The sequence below is a fragment of the Sabethes cyaneus genome, chromosome 2 (genome assembly GCF_943734655.1).
Source record: "Sabethes cyaneus chromosome 2, idSabCyanKW18_F2, whole genome shotgun sequence".
Lineage (NCBI taxonomy): Eukaryota > Metazoa > Arthropoda > Insecta > Diptera > Culicidae > Sabethes > Sabethes cyaneus.
The window spans coordinates 194,612,793-194,635,203 of record NC_071354.1 but is presented as its reverse complement, the minus strand read 5'-3'; the positions used below and the strand labels follow the sequence as shown (position 1 = coordinate 194,635,203).

Here is a 22,411-nt window from a genome sequence, read left to right as displayed (position 1 = left end):
AATAATTTTATAAAATGCTAAAATAAATGCTAACATAAAACAACATCAATAAGTAGCTTATATTTCTAAGCAAGACTAGTTTGCCCGTATTACCGCTATTGACTGTCGTAGTTACAGTTGTGCACATTTCTATTGGCACTAGGGAATTACCATACACCTTGTTCGATATTCTATGGCTATGTCAGAGCACTATAAGTTGAGGGTTGGACTATCGAAACATGTTTCAATAGGTAGGTATTTGCATCTACGGGAGTAAAATTCATTCATTTTGTCACTTTTCAAGCTCAAATTTTAGCTGAATGACTTTTGCAGACCTCTGCACTGTTTAATGGCATAGAATGACGTGTGCTTAAGCCGTCTCTGTCATGTTCAATTAGTCGATCGGTCAGCTTGCTCATGTGCGAATTTCATATTTCCCTCGACTAAATTATACATTGTGCTTGGTATGCTAATCGTCGAACAGCACTTAGTAAAGCCCACGTTGTGCATAAGGTACTGCGTGATTTGATTTGATCATCAAGATTTAGTCGATATCGTTGAATTGATGCGAAAGCGCTTTTTTCACGTAATAGCAATCAATGAAAATTTTTTCTGTAGAAGAATAAAGTGATTGTACATTAGTCTTCATTCGTCTGATGAAAAAGAAACGACAGGATTGAGTCTTAATATGATAACAAATCACAGTGTTTTTGTAGAAATTGGTTATGTTTGGTACGCATCTGTTTGATGAGAAGACCATTGTTTTTTCTATCTCGCATAGCTTTTCAAAATGTCTAATGTAAGAATGAGAGACTTGCTTCAAAGTGCCTTTCTTCCGATTATTACGACGACGAAAACGCATTTCAATGCAAGATTTGTTAAGTATTCAAGTGTATTTGCATCTAGAGATAATAAGTTAAAGTGAGCAGAGGCGAGGAAAATCTCTTATTGTTACTTGGGACCTTTTGAAAACTTACCCGAGAAATATAGTAGGGCGTGACACACGACTAGATGAACGACCGTCGCGCCGTGCCATTAAATGGGTCACTTCCAAGGAAACAAGCGAACGGCTCCCGAAGAAGAACAATGCGATACCGAATGTACCAAGCAATGCACAGTAATACAAAAGGGTGAAAAGTGGAACTTTTTTTCTAGTGTATTTCGCATTCATTTTATCATTCATCGTTAGTTAGTCATCGCTTATTATCAGTGGTTGGAGAATTCGCGAAAAAGTGATCATTTGAATCGATTAACATCCCTCATGAACATATACTATTCGCCTGCCTCGCCGATAATGCACGCATCAGCTTTGAATTTTATCACGAACAGAACCTCAATGTGAACATCAGAATTCGTTCAAAAATTGAATATTGAACATTGAGTGTGTTCGATTTTTTGGATATAGAATGCACGGGGACGTCGGAAATTATTCAAAATAATATTACCACGAAAAGGGAATAGTTTAAAGTAGTGTTAGTGGCTTTACAAGCAGCAGAAAGCGTCAATTTGCACTTTTGCGTTGCTCACGATATTCGTATATTCAGCGATGCTACGAAGCGTGAGTGTATATTGCTCATTGTTATAGGCGAATTGAACCACTCGCGTAGCTGTTTTATCATGATAAAAACCGTTTGCCGATGCTCGGCGTATCTATTCATTTTGCGAGTTTTCCAACCTCTGTTTATTATAATAAGAATAAAAAATAACTTTTTGTGAAATTAGACATAGTTTCATAGTTGTAAATAATGCAAAAACAAGCAACTTTGCTGAAGAAATGACATTTTTATCACTATCGAGTACAGAGTTATAGAGCATTTTCTTTGAAACTTCTTTAAAAATTAGTTTTTCATATTAAGCTTATGTTAATTGCATTTTACAAGAATACATTGTTCTAGGCAATTATCGAAACAGTCAAAACAAACGCGTTTTAGAAAAAGGACGCAAATCTCTCGCAAAGTTATCGCATAATGAAGCTTTAAATTTCCATAGCTTCTCGAGCCTGTGAGGCAAAATGGGGAAAGTGGGTTATGAAATCAGTGCTTCACCATAAAGCTTAGGTCGAGTACTACAAACTTGTATATAGGTGCCCCTTGTCCCAACCACCAAAATGAGAGTACGGCAAGCATACGTTTTATGTGTTTGGCGTTCGCTGCAGGTTCGATATATGTCCACTTTTTTGTGTTAGTAGATAGATACATAGTTTCTTCGGCAAAGTTATAGAAAATATAAAGGCAAATAACTTTGCCAAAGAAACGACATTTCTATCTCTATCAACTGCAGAGCTATGGAACGTATTGTTTGAAAATTCCCCAAAAATAAGTTTTTCATACCTAGCATATGTAGTTTGCATTTTACAAAAATGTATGGTTCTAAACGATTAAGGCTTGTTCGCGACAAAATCTGGACACTTCAATTTTGCAATAAAACAAATTTGCTAGAAGTTTAATCCATGAAACAATTTTATATCATTTATGTGTGTATCGTTAATAATTATCAAACAAATTAACATTACTTATTTGGTCTGCATGAAAAATTGGCGAACTTTGGAGTTTGCTCTTGCCATGAGGGTCAGTACAGACTTGTTGGCAACCAATTTAGCTGCGTTTGTCCAAGATTTTCGAAATTTATCTATAGTTGTTGCTTGTTGTTTGTGCTGGGACAGCTCTCTCTCCCTTCTCCAAATCCGAATATCGCTCGATGGGGTGTAACTCTGGACAGTTAGGTGGATTCGCCTACTTCGGTACAATATGGACTCCATTAGCATCATACCATTCCAAAACAACTTTGGTATAGTGACAGGATGCCAAATCAGGCCAAAACAGCGAGGGTAATCATGGCTGTGTAGAAACGGTAACAATCGTTTCTGCAGGCATTCTTCACGGTATATTTCCTTGTTAACTGATCCCGTAGTGATGTAACTTTTGCTTGCTCGACCACAGCTGCATACTAAATATTTTTTGGGGAACTTGGCTTTCTTCTTTGTTCTAAAATGCTCTGCAACGCCATTCCGTTTCATGTCAATGTAAATAGATTTAGCCGGAAACTGTTTAAAGTTTTCTAGGACTTACGTTTCATGGTCCATTATAACGCATGGAAACTTCGTTAAATATTCGCGATAAAGCTTACGGGCGCGTGTTTTGGCCGTCGTATTTTGCTTGTCATTACGGTTTGGCACAGTCCTCACCTTGAAAGACTTCATGCCTTGTCGAATGTTGGCGACATTTTTATTTTACGAGCAATGGTACGTACAGAAAGATCTGGTCTCCTCCGTAATATTTGTTTTACCATCGCATCTTTGTGGTGGTTCCTCAGATCCGTTTTTGTTCCACTTGCTTTCTTCCTAGCTGTTGTCAAGCGAGTATCGATCGATTTTAAAACACTGTGAACAGTGTTTGGAGGAAATCCATGCTTTTTGGCAAGTTTTCTTAACGAGAGATCCGGATTTTCATTGCGACGGTACACAATTGCTTTTCGCACCTGCTCTTCTTTCGACGCCATTTTACGCTGAGCGCTTGTAATATAAACAAGTGTTATATTTTCAGAAAGAACAGACATACGTCTACCACTCTGAAAAATATTTCACTCATTGTTGATGTTTTTTCGAAGCTGTGTGTGTTTAGGGGTGTCAAATTTTGTCGCAAACAAGCCTTATTGAAGGGACTCAAAAAGTCAAAACACACATTTTTGCAGAAGATTGCAAATAGCTAGGGCCTTTCCTTTCTAAGTTAAACGACTCATTCAAGCTGAAAGTCGAGCCTGTTTTCCCTCCGCAAGATGCTTGTATCAAGGAGCATACGATACCGCACAAAGCTGATGATGTACAAAGCGCTAATCAGAACTATAACTTTGCTTACGGACACATGCCGAAAGGTGGTGCGGAACGGATTATTATTTTTGGCGGAGTACAAATGGAAAGCGGATAGGGGCGGAGGTGTATGAACTACGAGCTGCAGGCCCAACTTGGAGAGATTCCTATTGTACACAAAGTTGGGAGACTGCGGTGGGCTACCCACGTTGCAAGGATGCCAGACGACTATGCAGTGAAATCCGTTTTCTTCAAGAACCTCACCGGGACGGGGCGCAGAGTACTAGATAGCACGAGCAGGTCGCAGTCGATTTGCATATGCCGAGGCTTAACTCAATGAATTGGCGACGTGTAGCCCAGGACCGAGTACAGTGAAGCGGAATGCGGTAAGAACCACCTCGCCTCTATGTGGCTAGAAGAACAAAAAGTCCGTTTAAGTCCAATAAATTTCAAGTGATCAGAGCAACACTAAATTATAAATTACCAATACTAAAATACCGAAACAATACAATCGAAACCGAAATCATACAAATTGCTAATGCGATTCAGGTTCGTACGAACATGCCACTACAGAGATCCGTCATTTGCAAGCGGGCCACCTCTTAGTTGGGTTTCTCTAGAGTTATCAATGCATAGCCCGTTTTCGTCCCGATGATCTATTCTAATTTTTCTAGTCCGAATTGCAAATATCACATCCCAAGTAAGAATTCCAAGTTTTATTACGTTCGTATAGTGGTTTTCATGACCAATTTCATAAAACCTCTAATAAAACTATGAGCTTCACCAGAACTTTCTGATGACCGCTATAAAACTGCTTTCTGACCAAGTGGCTCACTGCACAGAATGTTTTCATAATAAAACCTCTATCCAGCTTTTTACGAGCCATAATGGCGGACGTGTTCGCAATATTTAAACAGCATTTTTGACATTTCCCTAATACATCGCACGTTTTCTTTCCGCGCGTTCACGGTAAAACTAAAGGAATGCACGGAAAGAACACGTGCGATGTATTGGGGAAATGTCAAAAATACTGTTCAAATATTACGAACACGTCCGCCATTATGGCTCGTAAAAAGCTGGATAACCTCTATCCAGCTATTTACGAACCATAATGGCGGACGTGTTCGTAATATTTGAACGGCATCTTTGACATTTCACTAATACATCGCACGTCTTATTTCCGCGCGTTCACGGTAAAACTAAAGGAATGTACGGAAAGAAAACGTGCGATGTATTAGGGAAATGTCAAAAATGCTGTTCAAATATTACGAACACGTCCGCCATTATGGCTCGTAAAAAGATGGATAAGAATCGCGCTCTGCTGAAAGCAGCAATAAAATCGGTTAAGCTTTCACTGCTTGACAGGCATCGCCATAATTTAAAAAAGCTTTTTGCTTTTCGCTCTGGTAAAAGCTAAATAAGTTCGCCAGCTTTGTGAACAGCAAAGTTAAAGTTTTACTGTCAGATTATTCTGATCGATTTGGTTTGTAGCGACCATAATAAAATATCCCATAGAATATTTAATAAATTTTAAGCAATTCCGTTGGTTTTCAGCATTTGCGCATTTAATTTAATCGTGCATATTGATATAAGTGGTGGTTAAAATCAACGCGCCACTGAAATTTTGCAAATTTGGAAAACTGGTTCTTTTAACAAAATAAATAATCATTAATTTAGTATTTGCCAAAGCTAATTTTTATTTTGAGGATAAATTTCATGTTCATGTTTGATGTCTTGATTTAATACTACTATTCAATTCAAACTAAAACACTAAGATGTCTTAACCTTTCTGCTGTCGGAGTACCAATGTTTTAGCAGAACACTAGAGGGCTGTTCTATCACAAGATAAGTCACAAGTCCTAGCATATAGGATGCAATAACTAACGCTACGGATAATATAGCTATGCTCGAATGCGAAATCTCAACCGGTATTCGAATGTAGTTCATCATTACCCTCAGCAAAGGAACATGAAGCACGTAGACGCAATAGGACAGCTTTCCAAGGCTGGTTAACAAACGGGAGCTCAAAATGCGCCGAAACACACCTAAAATATAAATTAAAGAATAAGTCTTAACGAAAACTATTTACTCCTGAAGCAATCATTCACCTGGAGGAGTTAGGAAGCAATGTAAAAAGTAAACACTGATGCCCAAAACTCCGTAGCTACGAAACAAGATAAAGTGAAGCGTGTTGAACACCGAAGGACGCGGTAATACGTTTTCGTAAAACAGCGGGATTGTTCCCAGTACTGCCAGGACAATAACGGACGTGGACAGCTTTAGCTGTCTGATAAACTAGAATACATTTTTTAAAATTAGAATAACGAGAGTCGTACCCTTTTCGAATCCTACCCTTCTTGGATTGAGTTTTCCTATTTTAGATTGATGATACAAATACCCAACAATCAGTCCAGCTGCTGTTGCATTCAAGTTGTTGTAGGCTGTTTGATAGATGTGATTGAACCAGGGCTGATAATAAAACAATAGCCGGATTTCTCTGCAAGAGCAACATATCAACTAAAGGACATTAAACAATAATAAACAATTCGGTAAACTTACGCGAGTTTAAAAGGAGGTAATGAGTTTACTCCCAAACAGTACGCGATGATCGCCGGAACTATTATCGAAGTCGTAGCCGTCATCCAAAGGATGACGTTGGTACTTTTTGGGAACTTCCAAATTAGGGCTAATAAAACTAACGAAAAAAGAAATAACTGCTGATCAGCAGCCAGATACCATCCATGGAGGAAACAAGATTCGTTTTCTAAATCTGGTAGGTTATTGATAAAAAGCAGATTTTTCCAGCCGTGACGTCGACAAATGTACCGCTCGGTAGTCATTGATAGGTATCCCGCGAATCTCATATTTAGCCCAGGAAGGTTATCACAGGCAATTGTGAACAGTAGAAAAAAATAGTAGACTGGAAGCAATCGAATGAACCGATTGACGATTTTTGATCGAAAATAGCTACTATCGTGCACCTTGTTCGCCTGAATATCCTTCATAAAGTTTGCCATCTGCAGCATTCCCGTTATGACGAAGAAACTTTGAACACTGACATGAGTTGATGCCAGAATGGGTAATGTAGTTGGATTTTGAAGTATCTAAAATGAGTACCAATTTAAGTAGTTGTCACCGAATTGTACGTAAACACTCATACCTTCTCCCCTTGTTCGGGATTACTTTGAGGAAGAATGGCACTCACTGACAAACAGTGAACTATCAACGTAAAAATGTTAATGAAGATTCGTAGTCCATCGATGTAGCCAAAATCTCGGTAGATTTCGTTATTCGGTTGTTCCAAAAGCCGTGCCCAATTTCGTCTAATAGCGAAGGATCTTACTAGCAGGTGATCTGAATTCATACAAAAAACTATCAACATAAGTGATCAGGTGTTTTAATAAAGGAAACCGTTACCCTTTAGACTACTATCAGCAACGAAAAGGTCAATTACACTAGTTATCAGAACAGTGCTGATTAAAATCAGCGTTACTGCCATAAATGCTTCCGTCCACCAGTCTAGGATTGCAAAAAATAGTTTGGAATGAGATTTAATAGACTACAATGATGTTGTATGACCGGCCACAATACCTCCTCTAGATTGTTGCTCAGATGGATCATTGTTCACACAGTACAGGATTTCCGAGGAGCCATGCTGAGTCAGATTGTAATCACGTTGTAACCGATTGTTGACACAGACGTTAATCAATGTGTCATATTTCTCACGAAATGGTACCGATTGTTCCTTCCATATCGTCAACATGTGCTAAGTGTGTGTCAATATGGTGAAAAAAATGAATGATTTAAAAAAAATTATTTCAGTCATTTTGAGAATTAGAAAATCATAAAGACGAAAGATGACCCAATTCATTAGTTTGTTTAATATTAATAATGTACTATATGTCAGGTTACGAAAACCGAAAAATGACTAGTTAACGATGAAAGAATCTTTTCCAGCATACTTTCGGCCACGTCGACTTTACAAATAAGTATCGTTTGTTTTATTTTTTACTTGAATTACCAAAAGTGAAGGGGTCAGGAAAGATCACTAACGACCGTCAGGTGGAAGCTGTTCTTTCACGAATACGTTAATGGCGAATTTGAAGAAGGAGGTGGAACGGAAGTTAACCTGAGAATACCCATGAAAGTTAGTAATGTCGCAGCACTACAAACGAGAAATCGGATCCGCCTCCCAGCAGAACTTTATAAACACGCCCGAGAAACGGTGGCAATGGCTCAACATTGAGTTATTTCCAACATTTTTGAGGAGAAGCTACCGGAGGAATGGATGGAAGGAGCAGTTTGTCCCTTCTACAAAAAGACTGGTCGGCTCGACTATTGTATGTATATCTAGTACCTTGCTCTCAAATCCTGTTAGGCCAGCTGTTACCGATAGTCTAAGTTTTCGTAGTGAATTATCAGGTGGGCTTCATGGGAGCTACGGACCAGATTATTATCATTCGACTGATATTGCAGAAACGTTGGGAGTTCAAAGTACTCACGCCTCACAACTTTATTCATTTCAACGCATCATACGATACAGTCGATTGAGACCAGTTATGGCGGCCGGTCAGGGTCAGCTTTACCTTGCACCAATCAAATAGTTTTCGTTACGGAAACTATTATCCCTACCTCCACGTGGTACGGGCCGGGACATAGCCGGGCCTTGGGTCGACCAAATGCCAATCTTTGATCGAGCCCTCGGTTGTGTGCAGACGAGGAAAGAGGGGCACTTAGCGTCTGAGGGTAGCGCAGGATGACAACCATTTTAAGAAGTTTGGATCTCATCTAAGAATCATCCAGAATCTTTCGGGATCAATTTCTACAATTAGTAAGCCAACATGAACGCGATAAATAAAAACAATGTTTACCAACTATTTATTGGTTCAGGTGTCAAATGTTATATTGCGATTAGCAAAAGAAAGAAACAGAGATGCATGAGAGAGTACTGTTGCTGTGCTGATTAAATTTATTGTCGCGCAAAGCTGAGCTGTTTACAAAATGTACAAAATGCGTTACAAAGTAATGACATCTGTTGTATTCAACAGGGAAACATTGATTGTTTCAAGCATACTCTCACGCATGGCGCATGATGTAACACTAGCGCCAACTTCTGTTCTTTTTTATCAGAAATAAGAGGTGGTGTCCTATCAATAGAACAAATAGTTTTTCATAGTAATTTCCTATAAGTACTATGTCCTGTCACAGAAGTTATAGGTACTTTTGAACGTACCTAATAAACATTACCTTGAAAAAATATATATTTAATTGTTACTTACCGAATAATCACTGTTGAGTTTTGGTTGATACAACTGTTGCCAGATTTCATGGGTGATATTGCCCAACTCCGTCTCGCAATCGGCAATGCAGATACCCCATTCTAAAAGATCACGCCTGAAGCCAGTCAAAATTTTATTCGATTCCTGCCAAAGTAAACAATTAATTTCCGAGTTAGTTTACATGCCATACTCACCACTACTGGCTTATCGGCTTCGGTGTTCAAATATATTGCCACACTGCAGAACGTCGAAGCACAACGGTCGTAATTGTCGAACCGAAACAACGGAGGAACTATAGCGGAATCCGATTGGTTCACTAAGCAACATGACCGCTCTATGCCTGTAGTCAACAACAAGAATACTAACCATCGCAGCGAAATCATTTTCCGCCCTGTCTAGCTTATCGCGAAATGGTGAAGCTTTCTCGGAGCTTGGCTTAAATCTGGCAGGACCGATTGCAGCAAATGTGGAAGTACGGAACGGGCAGTTGAGAAAAAACTTGTCGTAATTTAGTTTTCGTGACTAATGGTGATAAAAACAGATTAATGCTCTTGTTAATTTTTTTTCGCAGACAAATAAAACCGACACAGGGAAGGTCATTGTATGCAAATTTGTATAAGTTTAACAGCTGATGCGGAGCGAAATGAGACTTAGCACTATGCATTGCAACCGTCATGAGAAATCAGATGTTTTAGTGCGTCAATTACTACATGGTGTAATAATTCACCTATTAGTGCGAAGCTTGAGGCATTGGACTCTGGAGCTTTCCAATAGAATTAAAATATATGATTATAATACAAAGCGGTTATCAGTAACGGGACATTACAAAGAACTTGAAGTTGCGTTATACGGTAAACACATATTTTAATTCAATTATGCGAGTGAATGAAGCTATTCGATGCTTGAATCAGAATGTTCCTACATACTTAGAGATGATCGGGCACGAGTAATTTTATCTGAAACCCGTACGCGATGAGTTATCGGGCACGGGTCGGGTACGGGCATTGGGATTTAAGACACAGCGATCCTTCCAAATTGGGAGCAGAAGCGTGTTCGAATCTGGCTATAATTGGTTCCGATTATCACTTGTTTCGATACCCCATATTGGGTAAAGAGAAACAATACACAACTTCTTATGCGTTGTTTCAAGGACCCTTCCTTACCTAATCTTCCGCTTTTCCTACTTTACGCCTTGTCCTGTTCTGTTTGGATACTATTAACATCTTTGCTTCATTACTTTCTTCTACCATCCCCTCCTTCGATTGTAAAAAGACTACCGTTATAAAAAATTAATTATATGCCTAAACTTATTAAAGGTCAAGACAAAACCACGCCATTGGTCTATATCATACATATTGATTTTGTTGGTGCAATACGAATCCTCTTTTTTGGTTGAAAATAATGATTTACCTATTTCAATAAATTAGTGAATTGATATGCTAAGTAAAGTCCGTCACTAGTGAATATTTTTTTTACACCTTTTTGGCAGCAAATAAATTCCGCATCGGAGAAAAAGTTTTGTTATTTGAGCTTAAAAACAAATTTAGGTGGTTTTAATATCTTTCTTACAAGAGAAGCATTTTGCATCTTTCGAGATACATAGTCGGATGGCGCCAAGCCTAGTAAGTATAGCGCTTAGTTGTACATTCCGGCCATTTTTCTGTGATTGCTCGCTTATAATAAAACAAGGCTCTAGTTCTTGTGACACCTTTTGAGCCCCAATCCCAACGCTTTCAGCCGCTTGAAAAGGGTTATCTGTTTCACGTCTGGTTGCTTTCGTTAGCTCATCTTGCGTTGACTCATTGAGGGTCTGCACTTTTTTTCTTCCCAGCGCGCAATTTGTTCTTAATGTCATACGAAATTCAAATTTCAGCACGCAGGGTTTATTGTTAATTCCCATCGTAGTAAGGGAAGCCGCTTCAACTTTCATCATTTTTTGGATGGATTTTAACGAATAATCCAAAAGTTCTTGTGCTGATTTGACTCAAACACACTTACACTCCGATTCGTGCATTTTAATTTCACTAAAAAGCGATTATCATAAGCATTTTTTCAAATTTAGGCAACTTGGGGCAAACCAAACAACTTTGTTAGGAAAATATCATTTAATCTGTGGTTACTATATTCAGTAAAGCTGCTTATTTTTGCTATTTACCAAAGAAATTTAGACAACTACAAAGCAAGCAACTATTTGTTATTTTTTCGTGTGGTAATAATTGAATCAAACATTCCGTACGGAAAAGTGTAAGTCGTCACTCAATAGCATGTAAAAGTGTGCTCTCGAAACGTAAATTAATGTTTCTTGTGAGGTGCGTACTGGATAAGTAATCTTTAAAAAATTTCATTTCATCAGCATTCCATTCCAGCATTGGCCTATCTTTTAACCCATTTCATTTCATCTACGTACAGACGTTTACAGACTATTCATTTCCACACACGCGCAAGACGCGCATCTTATGAACCTGTTTTGTTCATGTCATGAACCTAGGAACATTTCGAATATGTGTGAATTCGTCATTTTGAAGACGAGTAAATTGGCTTGGCAGTTTCGACTAAAATGGTCCCATTTGGGTGCTGGAGGGAAGTAAGTTGCATATGAGCTATATTGCCAAAGCTACTGAGCAAGAGGAAACGTATCAAGTTTTTTCGCTTTTTTTGACGTAGGATTACGTCTTTGTTTACTAGACTGGGACTGGGTAGCACTTTGTGAAAACGATAGAAGTGTAACGTTTGAATGAAAGATTTCAAATGCTAATAACTACTAAACTACTGAACGAAACTGAACAATTTGACAGAGGGCGTAAGAGGGGAGGCTCCTATAATGAGACACAAATTTCCTCAAAACTCGAGAACTAATCAAGCAAATGGAATCACATTTGGCATGTGGGGGTTTCAGAAGGCAAAATTTTTTTCTATGGTAAATTGAGACCGCTTCCTTCTTTAGGAGGGGAGGGGGCTCCCAAACAAATAATATACAAATTTCCCCATAACTCGAGAACTAATCAAACAAAAAGAAACAAATTTGGCAGGTGGCGGGTTTTTTCTATGCTATACTGAGACACCTTCTCTTTTTAAGAGGGAGGGCTTCAATACGAACAATACCAAGTTCCTCATAACTAATCAAGCAAATGCCCAGATAGCACAAGATCGTAATAGAAAGTTCACATAAATCGTTTTCATGTCAATTTTACATTGAAATCGTATAATGATTAGAGTACCGCCAACCGGGGTGAGATTGTGCCACGGGGGTGAGATTGTGCCAAAAACCAAAAATGTTTATTTGTGAAAATTTATCATATCTATAGAAACTGGTGACCTAAATTCAAAATGATGATGAAAATAACATATTTATTCATAACTTAGAATGGAACACAGATAATATTAGCAAACTATTTAGCCTAAACAGGGTTTCAAAGTTCGCGATCAAAAATACTCGGAAATAACGCTTGTAAAAAATGTCCCCCATAAACCAATCCAAACAAGAAATCGCATCAACTTGCTATTTTGAAGGTATAATAATTATATTTTTCGAAACTTTGTACTTTTCGACCTTCAGGGGGTGAGATTGTGCCATGCCATAATGATCGGTCCAATTTGTGGATTGCACATATGCAACAAAAATACGTCAGTATACACCAGTACACTCACATCCTTTACTATTGAGCACAATATTTTGATAGATTAGATTCCATCATCCATTTTGGAGCAAACAGCATCATCATCTGGTGAATAATTTAAACTAATTTTTACTTTTTCTCAAGAAATTTCAGATGCTTTGAATAAACACTCTAATATTGGACGAATATATTATACCGTGTATAAACTGCCAATTTTAAGGAGGGGGAGGGGGTGGGATAGGCCATTCTGTCCTGCTGTATAACCAGATTGTAACAAAGCGTGTTATAAGTAACAGAACGAGATAGACTCTTGGTAGAACATTCTGTGTGTCGTAAGTTTTTCTATCACGTTTATAACAAAGATTGATAGAATTATCAACTTAAGCTACAATTCTGTAATATTTTTGTTAAAATCATCTGATAATGACCATCATAATCATCTGATAAGACGCCGAGATCACTAACTCGGTCCACCCTGCGTAATTCAATACCATCGATAGTGTAATCAAAGGTGATCGGGTTTTTGATGCGGTGAAAACTCATCACTTCACATTTGGCTATGCTTACAATGAGCCAGTTCCGTTTACACCAGTCAGTGAATAAATCAAGCAAATCTTGCAAGCGGCGGCAGTCGTCTATATTTCCTTTCGAAGCAAACAATTTCAGGTCATCGGCGTACACTAACTTGCAGCCAACTCCCAGCAGCAACGCAATATCGTTAAAGAAGAGCAAGAAAAGTAGAGGTCCCATGTTGCTTCCTTGAGGGACTCCAGACTTACTGTGAACGCATTCATATCACCGAGGTTCAGATTGAAAATGTTCAGATTCAGATTTAGGTCGTCACATTACGTAAGTAGGCGATTTCTCTATAGGTTATGTATGAGAATTAACGAATTTCCGTGTAACAAACAAGAATAATTTGAAGATTGTTGTAGCCCTCCAAACTGCTCAGCGGGAAGGGAAGGGAAGGGTAATGGTGCTAAAACGGATAGAAACGGGTGTGCGTCACGACTATTCCTCAATTCAATAAGTGTTTCCGTCGCAAACAGAAACCGCTGGAAACGAACCACTAAATAGGATAATATTACGATTAATAATGCTGTCAGAAACAAAATGATCGAGTTTATATTCGGGTCACCTCTCGGGAGAAAAATAAACGATCAGGACTGAAACTTCTTTCGAGTTCGCAAACGGAATTTAGAAGCAAGGTGGAGATAGAAATTTAGGACTATGATGCTGTTGGTAAAACTCTAGATTGTGTATACAACTTATCTGTTTATTTGCCCTTTCCCGACAATTTTGACTTAAATCTAGGCTACTTGCTTTTCTAAGGCTGGTGGAACGACCTTCTCCTCTCAACGACGACGACGGTTTTTCCACACACTACAATTTTGATGCTAATGTGGTCAAAGTGGCCTCGGTCACCGTAGCTTGACGGTACGGGGTATTGTTCTCGTCCCGCAATGAGGGAATCAACAGCTACGTAACCGAAAGCAAGGGTGTTCGAATTGCAGATAAATGTTGAACTAGCCGCAGGGAGGCTTTTGCGGCAGGTACGGTCAGCAGTAGACGCCGGATGGTATTGCGACTCGGCCTGTACCAAACGATCCAACGGCCAAGAACACCGATTCACTCGCTCTGCGCCGGATGCTGACGAACACGCAGGCTCACTGGGTACAGATGCTAGCGCTGTTGTTCTGCGCCTGTGAAATAGTCCAAGAATAAAAGGTCTCTCGAGGACCTTTTTCTTCCTTGTATATCGGTACTATTACTTTTATAATTCTTTTTATCGACGTTTGTTTCTTCGTTACGTGTTTGTGAATTGTTCACTTTTAGCTCTTTCTGTGGTTGTTATAGCTTAGCACTATTTTTGTTCTTTTAATTTCACACAACACAGGACATAATCTTCGTTTTATCTTATACTGACAATAATCAAATAGATATATATTTCTATAAAATAGTAAAACACAAAACGATACTCGCGCACGATTATCGTTTACTTTTCCAAACATCAAAAAATCTGTTTATCGAGCCTGAGCCTTTTGATAAGTTCGGTCAGTTAAAAATTGAATCTTTAAAAGTTTTTCAATTTTTAACAATCTTTTGTCCTGGCAACCATTATTTACTGTATAATACCCTATGGCTCTGAATACCTTGGTTGTGTTTCTCATCTGTGGGCAACCCTGTAGGGGGGACCCCTCCGTCTATCGGGAACGTGGAGGGTTATCCCACTTACAGAGGAATCTTCTGGTTGTATTTGAAAAGGCCTTCCCGAGAGAGTTATCCATCCGTCCCAGACGAGAGACGCCAGACGTGGAGGGATATAACTCACCCAGTCGATCGCATCACCGTTTCTCTGGCAGAAAATTGAGAAAACTTTCCGAAGTGAGCGACCCATCCGTCCCGGTCGCGATGCGACAGACTTGGAGGGATATCGCTCACCTCGTTGACTGCTAACTCAAACCTGTTGAACTATGCCAGAGAGAGCTTTCCTGAGTGAGTGACCCGTCCGCCCCTCGCAAAGCGAGAGACTTGGAGGGATATCACCCACTCAGTAGACAGATTACTCAGGTTGTTTTAGATATGACCGAACGAGCCTTCCCGTGTGAGTGACCGCTCCACCCGAAGGTTTGGAGTGCCATCAATCAAACAGTCGACAGCTTGCTCAGAGATGGACTTCGGGAATTTGGATTGGGAATTATGAGCAGATTGAAATAAGCATGGTAAATTGGCAGAGCTAATTTTATATATACTATGTAACCGAAGGTTACACTGTACCAACGATGTAAATAATATATAATGGACCTGGAATAATACTATATATTGAATTGGTCGTGTTATGCAGGGGGAGGATGTGGTATCCTGGTATTTATAGCGTATTAGAGGATTTGCCGGGGAAGGGTAATGTGTGTTAATGACACATTATTTGGGTAGCTATCGGTAGCGTGTAACTGGCACAGAAAGAAAGTGTCAAAGTCGGTGTGACAGCTCCCCGCGTAAATGGAATGAATAGTCAGTTTGTGTTGTATGGTGAACCGCAAGTCATCACAGTATGCAGTTTATTAACATGATATCATTATGTTTTATTTAGTTCCTGTACAAAATAATTGCACCACATCAGCTGATAAGTAACAACTTTGAGCTCTGTTTATGTTTATGTTTACGTTTAGAACCTGGAGAAGAAATAATGAATTCGTGTTGTTACTGCCAATATGGCGTGACTTGCAAGTGTTGCAAGTAATCCCATGTACGGGGTAACTTGCAACACCCCTATTTTCAGTTCTTTGGTTTTGTGTCATCCTTCGAAAGAAAAGAAAAAAAAACTAAACAAACAGCTCTTCCGTTTTATTACTTAAAACAGCCTTGCACCTTGAAATAGTTCGGTTGTTGTATTTCCCGTGTAATAAACAAATTCTACGCTAATCCTTTTTCACTGAACGTCCCCCTTGGTACCAATGTTTAAGCAGGGAACCGATGGGTTGTTCTATTCCAAGGTAGGTTATGAGTCCTAATAAGTAACACGCAATAACAAATGGTGGGCATAGTATAACGATATTGAAAAGCGAAACTTCTACTGGTGCTGAAACGTAGTTGAACATCAGTCGAAGTAAGGGAATATGAAGCACGTAGACGCTGTACGAAAGCTTGCCCAAGGCGGTAAGTAGCCGAGAGCTCAGAATGTGACGGAATGTGCCTGTAGATGTATATAATGAGAAAAAAATTCATTTTTATTTAACAATGATTACTCACCTGCCGAATTTAGGAAGCAATAGATAAAGCAAAAACTGGTTACTACAATGCCACAATTGTGGAGCAACACAAAGTGAAATGTGTTGACTAATGAAGGACGCGGTAATTCGTATTTGTAGAAAAACGGAACTGTTCCAAGTAAAAGCACGGCTATTATTAACGTAATTCGCTTCAGTGTTATATAAGTCTAAAATAATAATTGCAACATTAAAATATAAGATAAAACGCTAGTGTAGTTCGATCTAACTTTTGATTTAACAAGATTGATGTTTTTGGCTTTCGATTGATGATACAAATAGCCAACGATGGTTCCAGCTATTGTTGCGTGCATATTGGAGAATCCTGGCTGATAGATATAATTGAACCAAGCCTGGCAATAGTACAATATCCTAACCTCTCTGAAATTAGAATTTTAAGTTTTCAAAATGTAACCGAATCTTCTTGTCATACATACGAAAAATAGAACGGAATCATAGAATGTAACTCCAAGTGGTAAAGGATGGTCGCAGGAATGATAACTGATATCGTGACCGCCATCCAAAGTAGTAGTTTGGTTTTGTTTGGAAACTTCCAAATCAATGCATACAAAACCAATGAGCCAAGGAATAGCTGCTGGTCAGCTGCCAAATACCAACCAGTGATAAAGCAAAATTCAGTCTCCAAATCGGGTAGGTTATTCACGAAAAAGAGGTTCTTCCAACCATGATGTCGACAAATTAACCGTTCTGTGGTCATTGTTATATAGCCTAGAGGGCTTACTCGTACGCCTGGAAGACTATCGCAGACTATAGTGAACAGCAGATAAAAGGAATATACAGGGAGCAGTCGAATTAGTCGATTAATGATTTTTGATAGAAAATAGTTATAACCAAGATTGGCTTTCGTCTGGATGTCTTTCAGAAAGTTCGCTGTCTGCAGCATTCCGGTTATGACCAAAAAGCTTTGTACACTATATGGAGCAATTGCGATGAGAGTTAATGTAAAAGGTGTTTTGATGATCTGCAAATATTAGAAGGTTGAAGAATCAAATTGTTTGTTTTTATAGATATTTTGTTGATACCTGCTCAACCATTTGCGGGTTGCTTATTGGGATCATTATGGTGACCAACAGACAATGCATATATAGAGTGTAGATATTAATGACCAACCGTAGTCCATCGATATATTTGAAATCTTGGTAGAGTTCGTTATCTGGTTGCTCTAGCAGATGCGCCCAGTTTTTTCTAATGGCGAAGTGTTTCACGATAAGATTCTCTGAATTGGAAAGAATGATAAATGAGATCATGAGCTGATTTCACAAATTATTATATGTACCTTTCATACGGACATCAGCAGCAAACAAATCAATTGCACTTGAAATCAACACGGTTGCACACAAAGTAAAAACTATTGCAAGGAATGCCATTGACCACCAATCTATGATAACAAAAAAATATTGGCATTAAAATACTACGTAAACTGGGCTACAATACCAGCTCTAAATTGTTGATCCGATGAGTCATTAGTCAGACAGTACTGGATTTCAGTGTAGCCGCGCTGGGTCAGATTATAATCACGTTTCAATCGATGGTTGACACACACGTTCATTAATGTTGCATATTTCATATTAAACTGCCTTGTTTGTTCATCCATGTAGGAATCAAGCATCAGGTACTGTTTGATAAAAGTATCAAAGAATAGGATGAAGTATATTAAATGACTTAGAAAGCCATAAATAATTAACAATACTGTCAATAATTTATGAATCAAGAATCAAGTCTCATCTAAATAGAGTTAATACTGTCTAAGATATGATAGGATTAAGTTGTGGCTTCTAACAAATGCAATTAATTGTTACATATAGTCGTTTTTTTAATAACCGCAAAAGCGTACAAAGAATTTATTAAGAACAGAACAAATAAATAAATCTACTCACCGGATAGTTGATCGGAAACTTTGGATGGTACAACTGCTGCCGGCGTGTTTCGTTGACGCTGGCCAGCTCAGTTTCACAGTTCTGAACATAAATACCCCATTCCAAATAATCACGTCGAAAGTCCTCTAGGAGTCCGCGTTTGGATTTATATTCCTTTCGAGAGAGATAGTCAGCTTTCTCTAGTTCACTGCCATTTGATTGCAAATGTACTGCCACACTACAGTATACCGAAGGATACTGCTCGTATTTGTCGAGCCGAAATAATGGAGGTATGATAGCGGAGTTCTGTTGGCATATTGACTGTTTAATTTTACCAAGTAGGAAAAGAAATACTAACAGCTCCAAAGAAAATATTTCCTTCGGAAACATGTTATAAAGTAGACAACCTGGAAGCTCAGATAAAAGTTGACTAGTCTCAATCGAAGAACTCATCCGTTCAGAGGATAATCGGCGCTATTAGTTGTACGTAATTTGAGACAGGGTCAAGTCATCACCATAATGTAAATAGAGTAGAGTGACTACTAGAGTAGGGCAATCAGGGGACTTCTTCGATTATTTCAATAAATTTCTATATTTTTATTTGCAGCAAACTAGCTGTAGCCTGTGTACGCTGCCACGCGCACAACTGAAAGTGAATCGAAAAATTGGTTAATTGTTAGCAGTAGCCATAAGGTGTTATGCTCTAATCGAGTAATTTTTCTAGCACACTCACAGAATGATCTCATCTTCAGTTCGTTGGACTTTGACACGACTTTTACGCTCGTAATTTCAACGTATTTACTTTGTAAAATGCTGTTCTCTCTGTACTCTGGACAATCTTCTTAACTGTGAAGATCCAGACGAATTAGTCGGTTTCTTCAACCTATACGTATAGTTCATATAAGCAAATCCAAACCTAAATCCGCTTGTGATTTGCACGCTGATGAAATTAGTAATCATGTTTTCAATCCGGTGGAAGTCACAGCAGATGACAGACAACATGAACACCAAATAGTTTTAAGTTTTGACCGGAGCACTATTAGGAGGCCATCAATGCCATATGGAACAAATGATATAATGCAACCAGATGTAACAACTTGCCCAGTAAGATCATCAAAATAATTCTTCCGCCTGGTTGTGCATCAGATTACGCACATTACTTATCCTGGTGCGATCCATCTCCAATTTCAATTTCAGGTCTTGCTCCACTTGGTCTAACCAACTACCAGGCTGCGCACCTCTGCGTCTGGTGTCAACCGAATTCGAGGCGAACACCAGTTTAACGGGTTTGTTGTCCGGCATTCTCACAACATGTTCCGCCCATTGAACCCTTCCAGCTTCCAGCGCCTTTCTGGATACTGAGTTCACCAAAGAGCTACGACAGCTTCTGGTTCATCCTTCTCCTCTATATATACACCGTTCTCACACACCTCATCAAAGGTGGTGCTAGACGACGTTCGAAAAAGGCCAGTGCTTTCTAGTTCCCGTTGAGCATTGTCCACATTTCGTGCTCGTAGAGGACTACCGGTCCTGTTAGCGTTTTGTACATGATATATTTGGTATGGAGGTGGAGTTTTACCACACCTTAGGGTCTTGTGAAACCGTAGTGAGCGCGTGACTTCCGACTAGAGTACGTCTGCGTATTTCTCTGCTGCAGTTGTTACCCAACGTCATATCGACCCGAGGTATAAAAATGCGTCCATCTCCTCGGACTCATCTCCATCGATTACTACACTATGTTGCCTATGCGAACTCCATCGCGTTCGGTTCCTCCCGCTTGGTACTTGGTTTTAGACGTATTCACCACTAATGCTTAACAACCATCTGGAGCGTCCTTGCAACAATTTCCACGTTGTCAACGAAACAGATAAATTGGCTGGATTTATTGAAGATTGTGCACCGCAAGTTAAAACACGCACGTTTCGTAACACCATGTTTCAAACGGGCTTGATAACGCGCCCGATATCCTCACACAGCATTGTAAACCGTCCATCGTGACCGTAATAAAGTCATGCCAGCTTTCCGGGAAACCCGTTTTCGTCCATAATTTTCCATGGCTCTTCACGGTCGATAGTATACTATGGGTGTTTTTGAAATCTATGAATAACTGGTGCCTAGGGACTTGGTATTCGCGACACTTTTGAAAGTCTGTTCACAACACATAGATTTGGGGCCTTATTCTTACAGTCACCTCACCTAAATTTTTTAGGTGAAAGCACAATTTTCGATACTCGGAGTCACCTAGGTGACTTAGCTCACCTGGGTGACTGTACAAATCAAATGGGGAGCTGTTAGGTGAGGTGTGGGTTACTGACACAATTGCGCGCGTGAGAGAAGTGAGGTGACTGTGAGAATAGGACCCTTGGTCAGTTGTCGATCGCCGGTCCATAAAAACGGCTTGATAACTTCCCAATCTGCTTGCTAGCGGTGATAGACGACGAAAAGCGACCTGAGAAAACACTGGTGGCGTTGAGAATTGTGTTCGCTCAGTAGTTCCCCCAGTTCAAATTGTCATCCTTCTTGATATATTGGACATGTTACTACTCTGTTCTGTTCTGTGTCCTAGATCCTGACAATCAGCCATTGAAGGCAGGTTACCATCCTAGCCGGGACCATTTGGAAAAGCTCCGTTGGATTGCTTTCCTTGCCAGCTATCATGTTGTTCTTGAGCTGCTTGATGGCTTCGATCACTTCATCGATTGTGGGAGGTGACACATCACCATCGTTCGCCGTACTGATGTAATCATTCGCCTCCATATTCAGTCCATATGCTCATTTTAATGCAACTTGCACTCTTCGGTCACCTCACGTTCATCCGAAAAGATCCGTGCGACTTTATCCTGACACAATGCGGCTCACGATACAAAGTTTTTGCGGGATACGTTTCAGTTTCTTGTAGAGTTTACTAGTTTCTTAAGAACGATACAGCTGTTCCATTTCTTCGCATTCCATTTCATTCTTCCATGTGGCGCTTCTTATCCCAAAAAACTTGGATTGGTTTCTACGTTTCTGTCTATATCGTTCCACGTCTGCCCATCCTCGTCGAATAGGTTGTTTAAGGCGTCTTCCGCTGCACTGTTGATGGACTGCGTTTAGCTTTCCCTCACCCGGTAACGCTGCCTCAAGGCTTTGTGCGTACTCCGTAGCAACCCCAGGTAACTTAAGGTAATTTGAGTCCCAAATGTAGGTAACAACAGAAGGTCTCTGGCGTACTTTAAGCAGCAAAAAACAGTGATTAGAATCGATTTTTACACCACGATAGAATTTTCCAATGACCGGTCTAAATTTTTCTTCCAGGCCAGATTGAGCGTTGAAGTCTCCTATGACGACTTTGACGTCATTTCTTGGGCAGTTGACATATTATTGCCGCCGCTCAAGCTGCACGTAAAAAGTGCCCTTAACGTTCTCGTTACTTCCTAGGTGTGGGTATGCACGTTAATAATGTTGAGCGTTGAAGAAATGGCCTCTAACCCTCAAATTGCACATACGACTGTCGATTGACCTCCACCCAATTACGCGCTTCTGCAAATCACTCATCACGATAAACCCTGTACACAGCCCATGTGTATTGCCGCAGCTCTGGTAAATGGTATATCCATTCTTATACGAATGTACCGAAGACCCCTTCCAGCATCCTTTTTCGTTGCCTTGGCCTATGCCAATTGTTCCGGTCTGTTTTAACATTATTTGCTCCTTGTACTGGTATTTTTTTACGGATGGGTTGTAATGCCTACAGCACCGCCTGTGTCGAAGGAGGACCTACTGTTTAGCGTCTTGACATGAGGACGATAATCCTCTTCCCTGTCTGCATACGACCCGGGCTCCCGCCTGGTACCATGGGGATATAGGGATTACATACATCTTCAATTGAATTATGGCAACTTAAATGCTATGCCTATGGGCCCTATTTTCACAGTCACCTCACCTCACCTTACTTCTCTCACGCGCCCTATTCTCACAGCCACCTCACCTTACCTAACGGCTCGCCGCTTGATTTGTACAGTCACCCAGGTAAGCGGAGTCACCGAGGTGACTGTGAGGATCGCAAAAAATTTAGGTGAGGTGACTGTGAGAATAGGGCCCTATA

At 39.7% G+C, this 22,411-nt stretch overlaps 1 protein-coding gene across 1 annotated transcript; it reads right to left on the bottom strand.

The window, feature by feature from the left end:
* Nucleotides 1-5,554: 5,554 nt before the first annotated feature.
* On the bottom strand, nucleotides 5,555-21,081 carry LOC128736502 (nose resistant to fluoxetine protein 6-like). Its single transcript, XM_053830986.1, has 10 exons — nucleotides 20,923-21,081; nucleotides 18,346-18,645; nucleotides 9,064-9,207; nucleotides 7,376-7,550; nucleotides 7,202-7,303; nucleotides 6,945-7,138; nucleotides 6,344-6,888; nucleotides 6,137-6,281; nucleotides 5,893-6,067; nucleotides 5,555-5,829 (listed from the first exon to the last, which is right to left on the bottom strand). Exons 1-10 carry the CDS (start codon nucleotides 21,079-21,081, stop codon nucleotides 5,555-5,557), a joined length of 2,214 nt encoding a protein of 737 aa, XP_053686961.1.
* Nucleotides 21,082-22,411: the final 1,330 nt, after the last annotated feature.

Coding starts and splice junctions, on each gene's coding strand:
- LOC128736502 (XM_053830986.1), bottom strand. CDS start 21,081: ATGGAGGCGAATGATTACATCAGTACGGCGAACGATGGTGATGTGTCA. Junction 18,646..20,922: donor AAATGGTCCCGGCTAGGATG/GTAACCTGCCTT, acceptor AAAATTAAACAG/TCAATATGCCAACAGAACTC. Junction 6,068..6,136: donor GAAAACTCAATCCAAGAAGG/GTAGGATTCGAA, acceptor TTTATCAGACAG/CTAAAGCTGTCCACGTCCGT.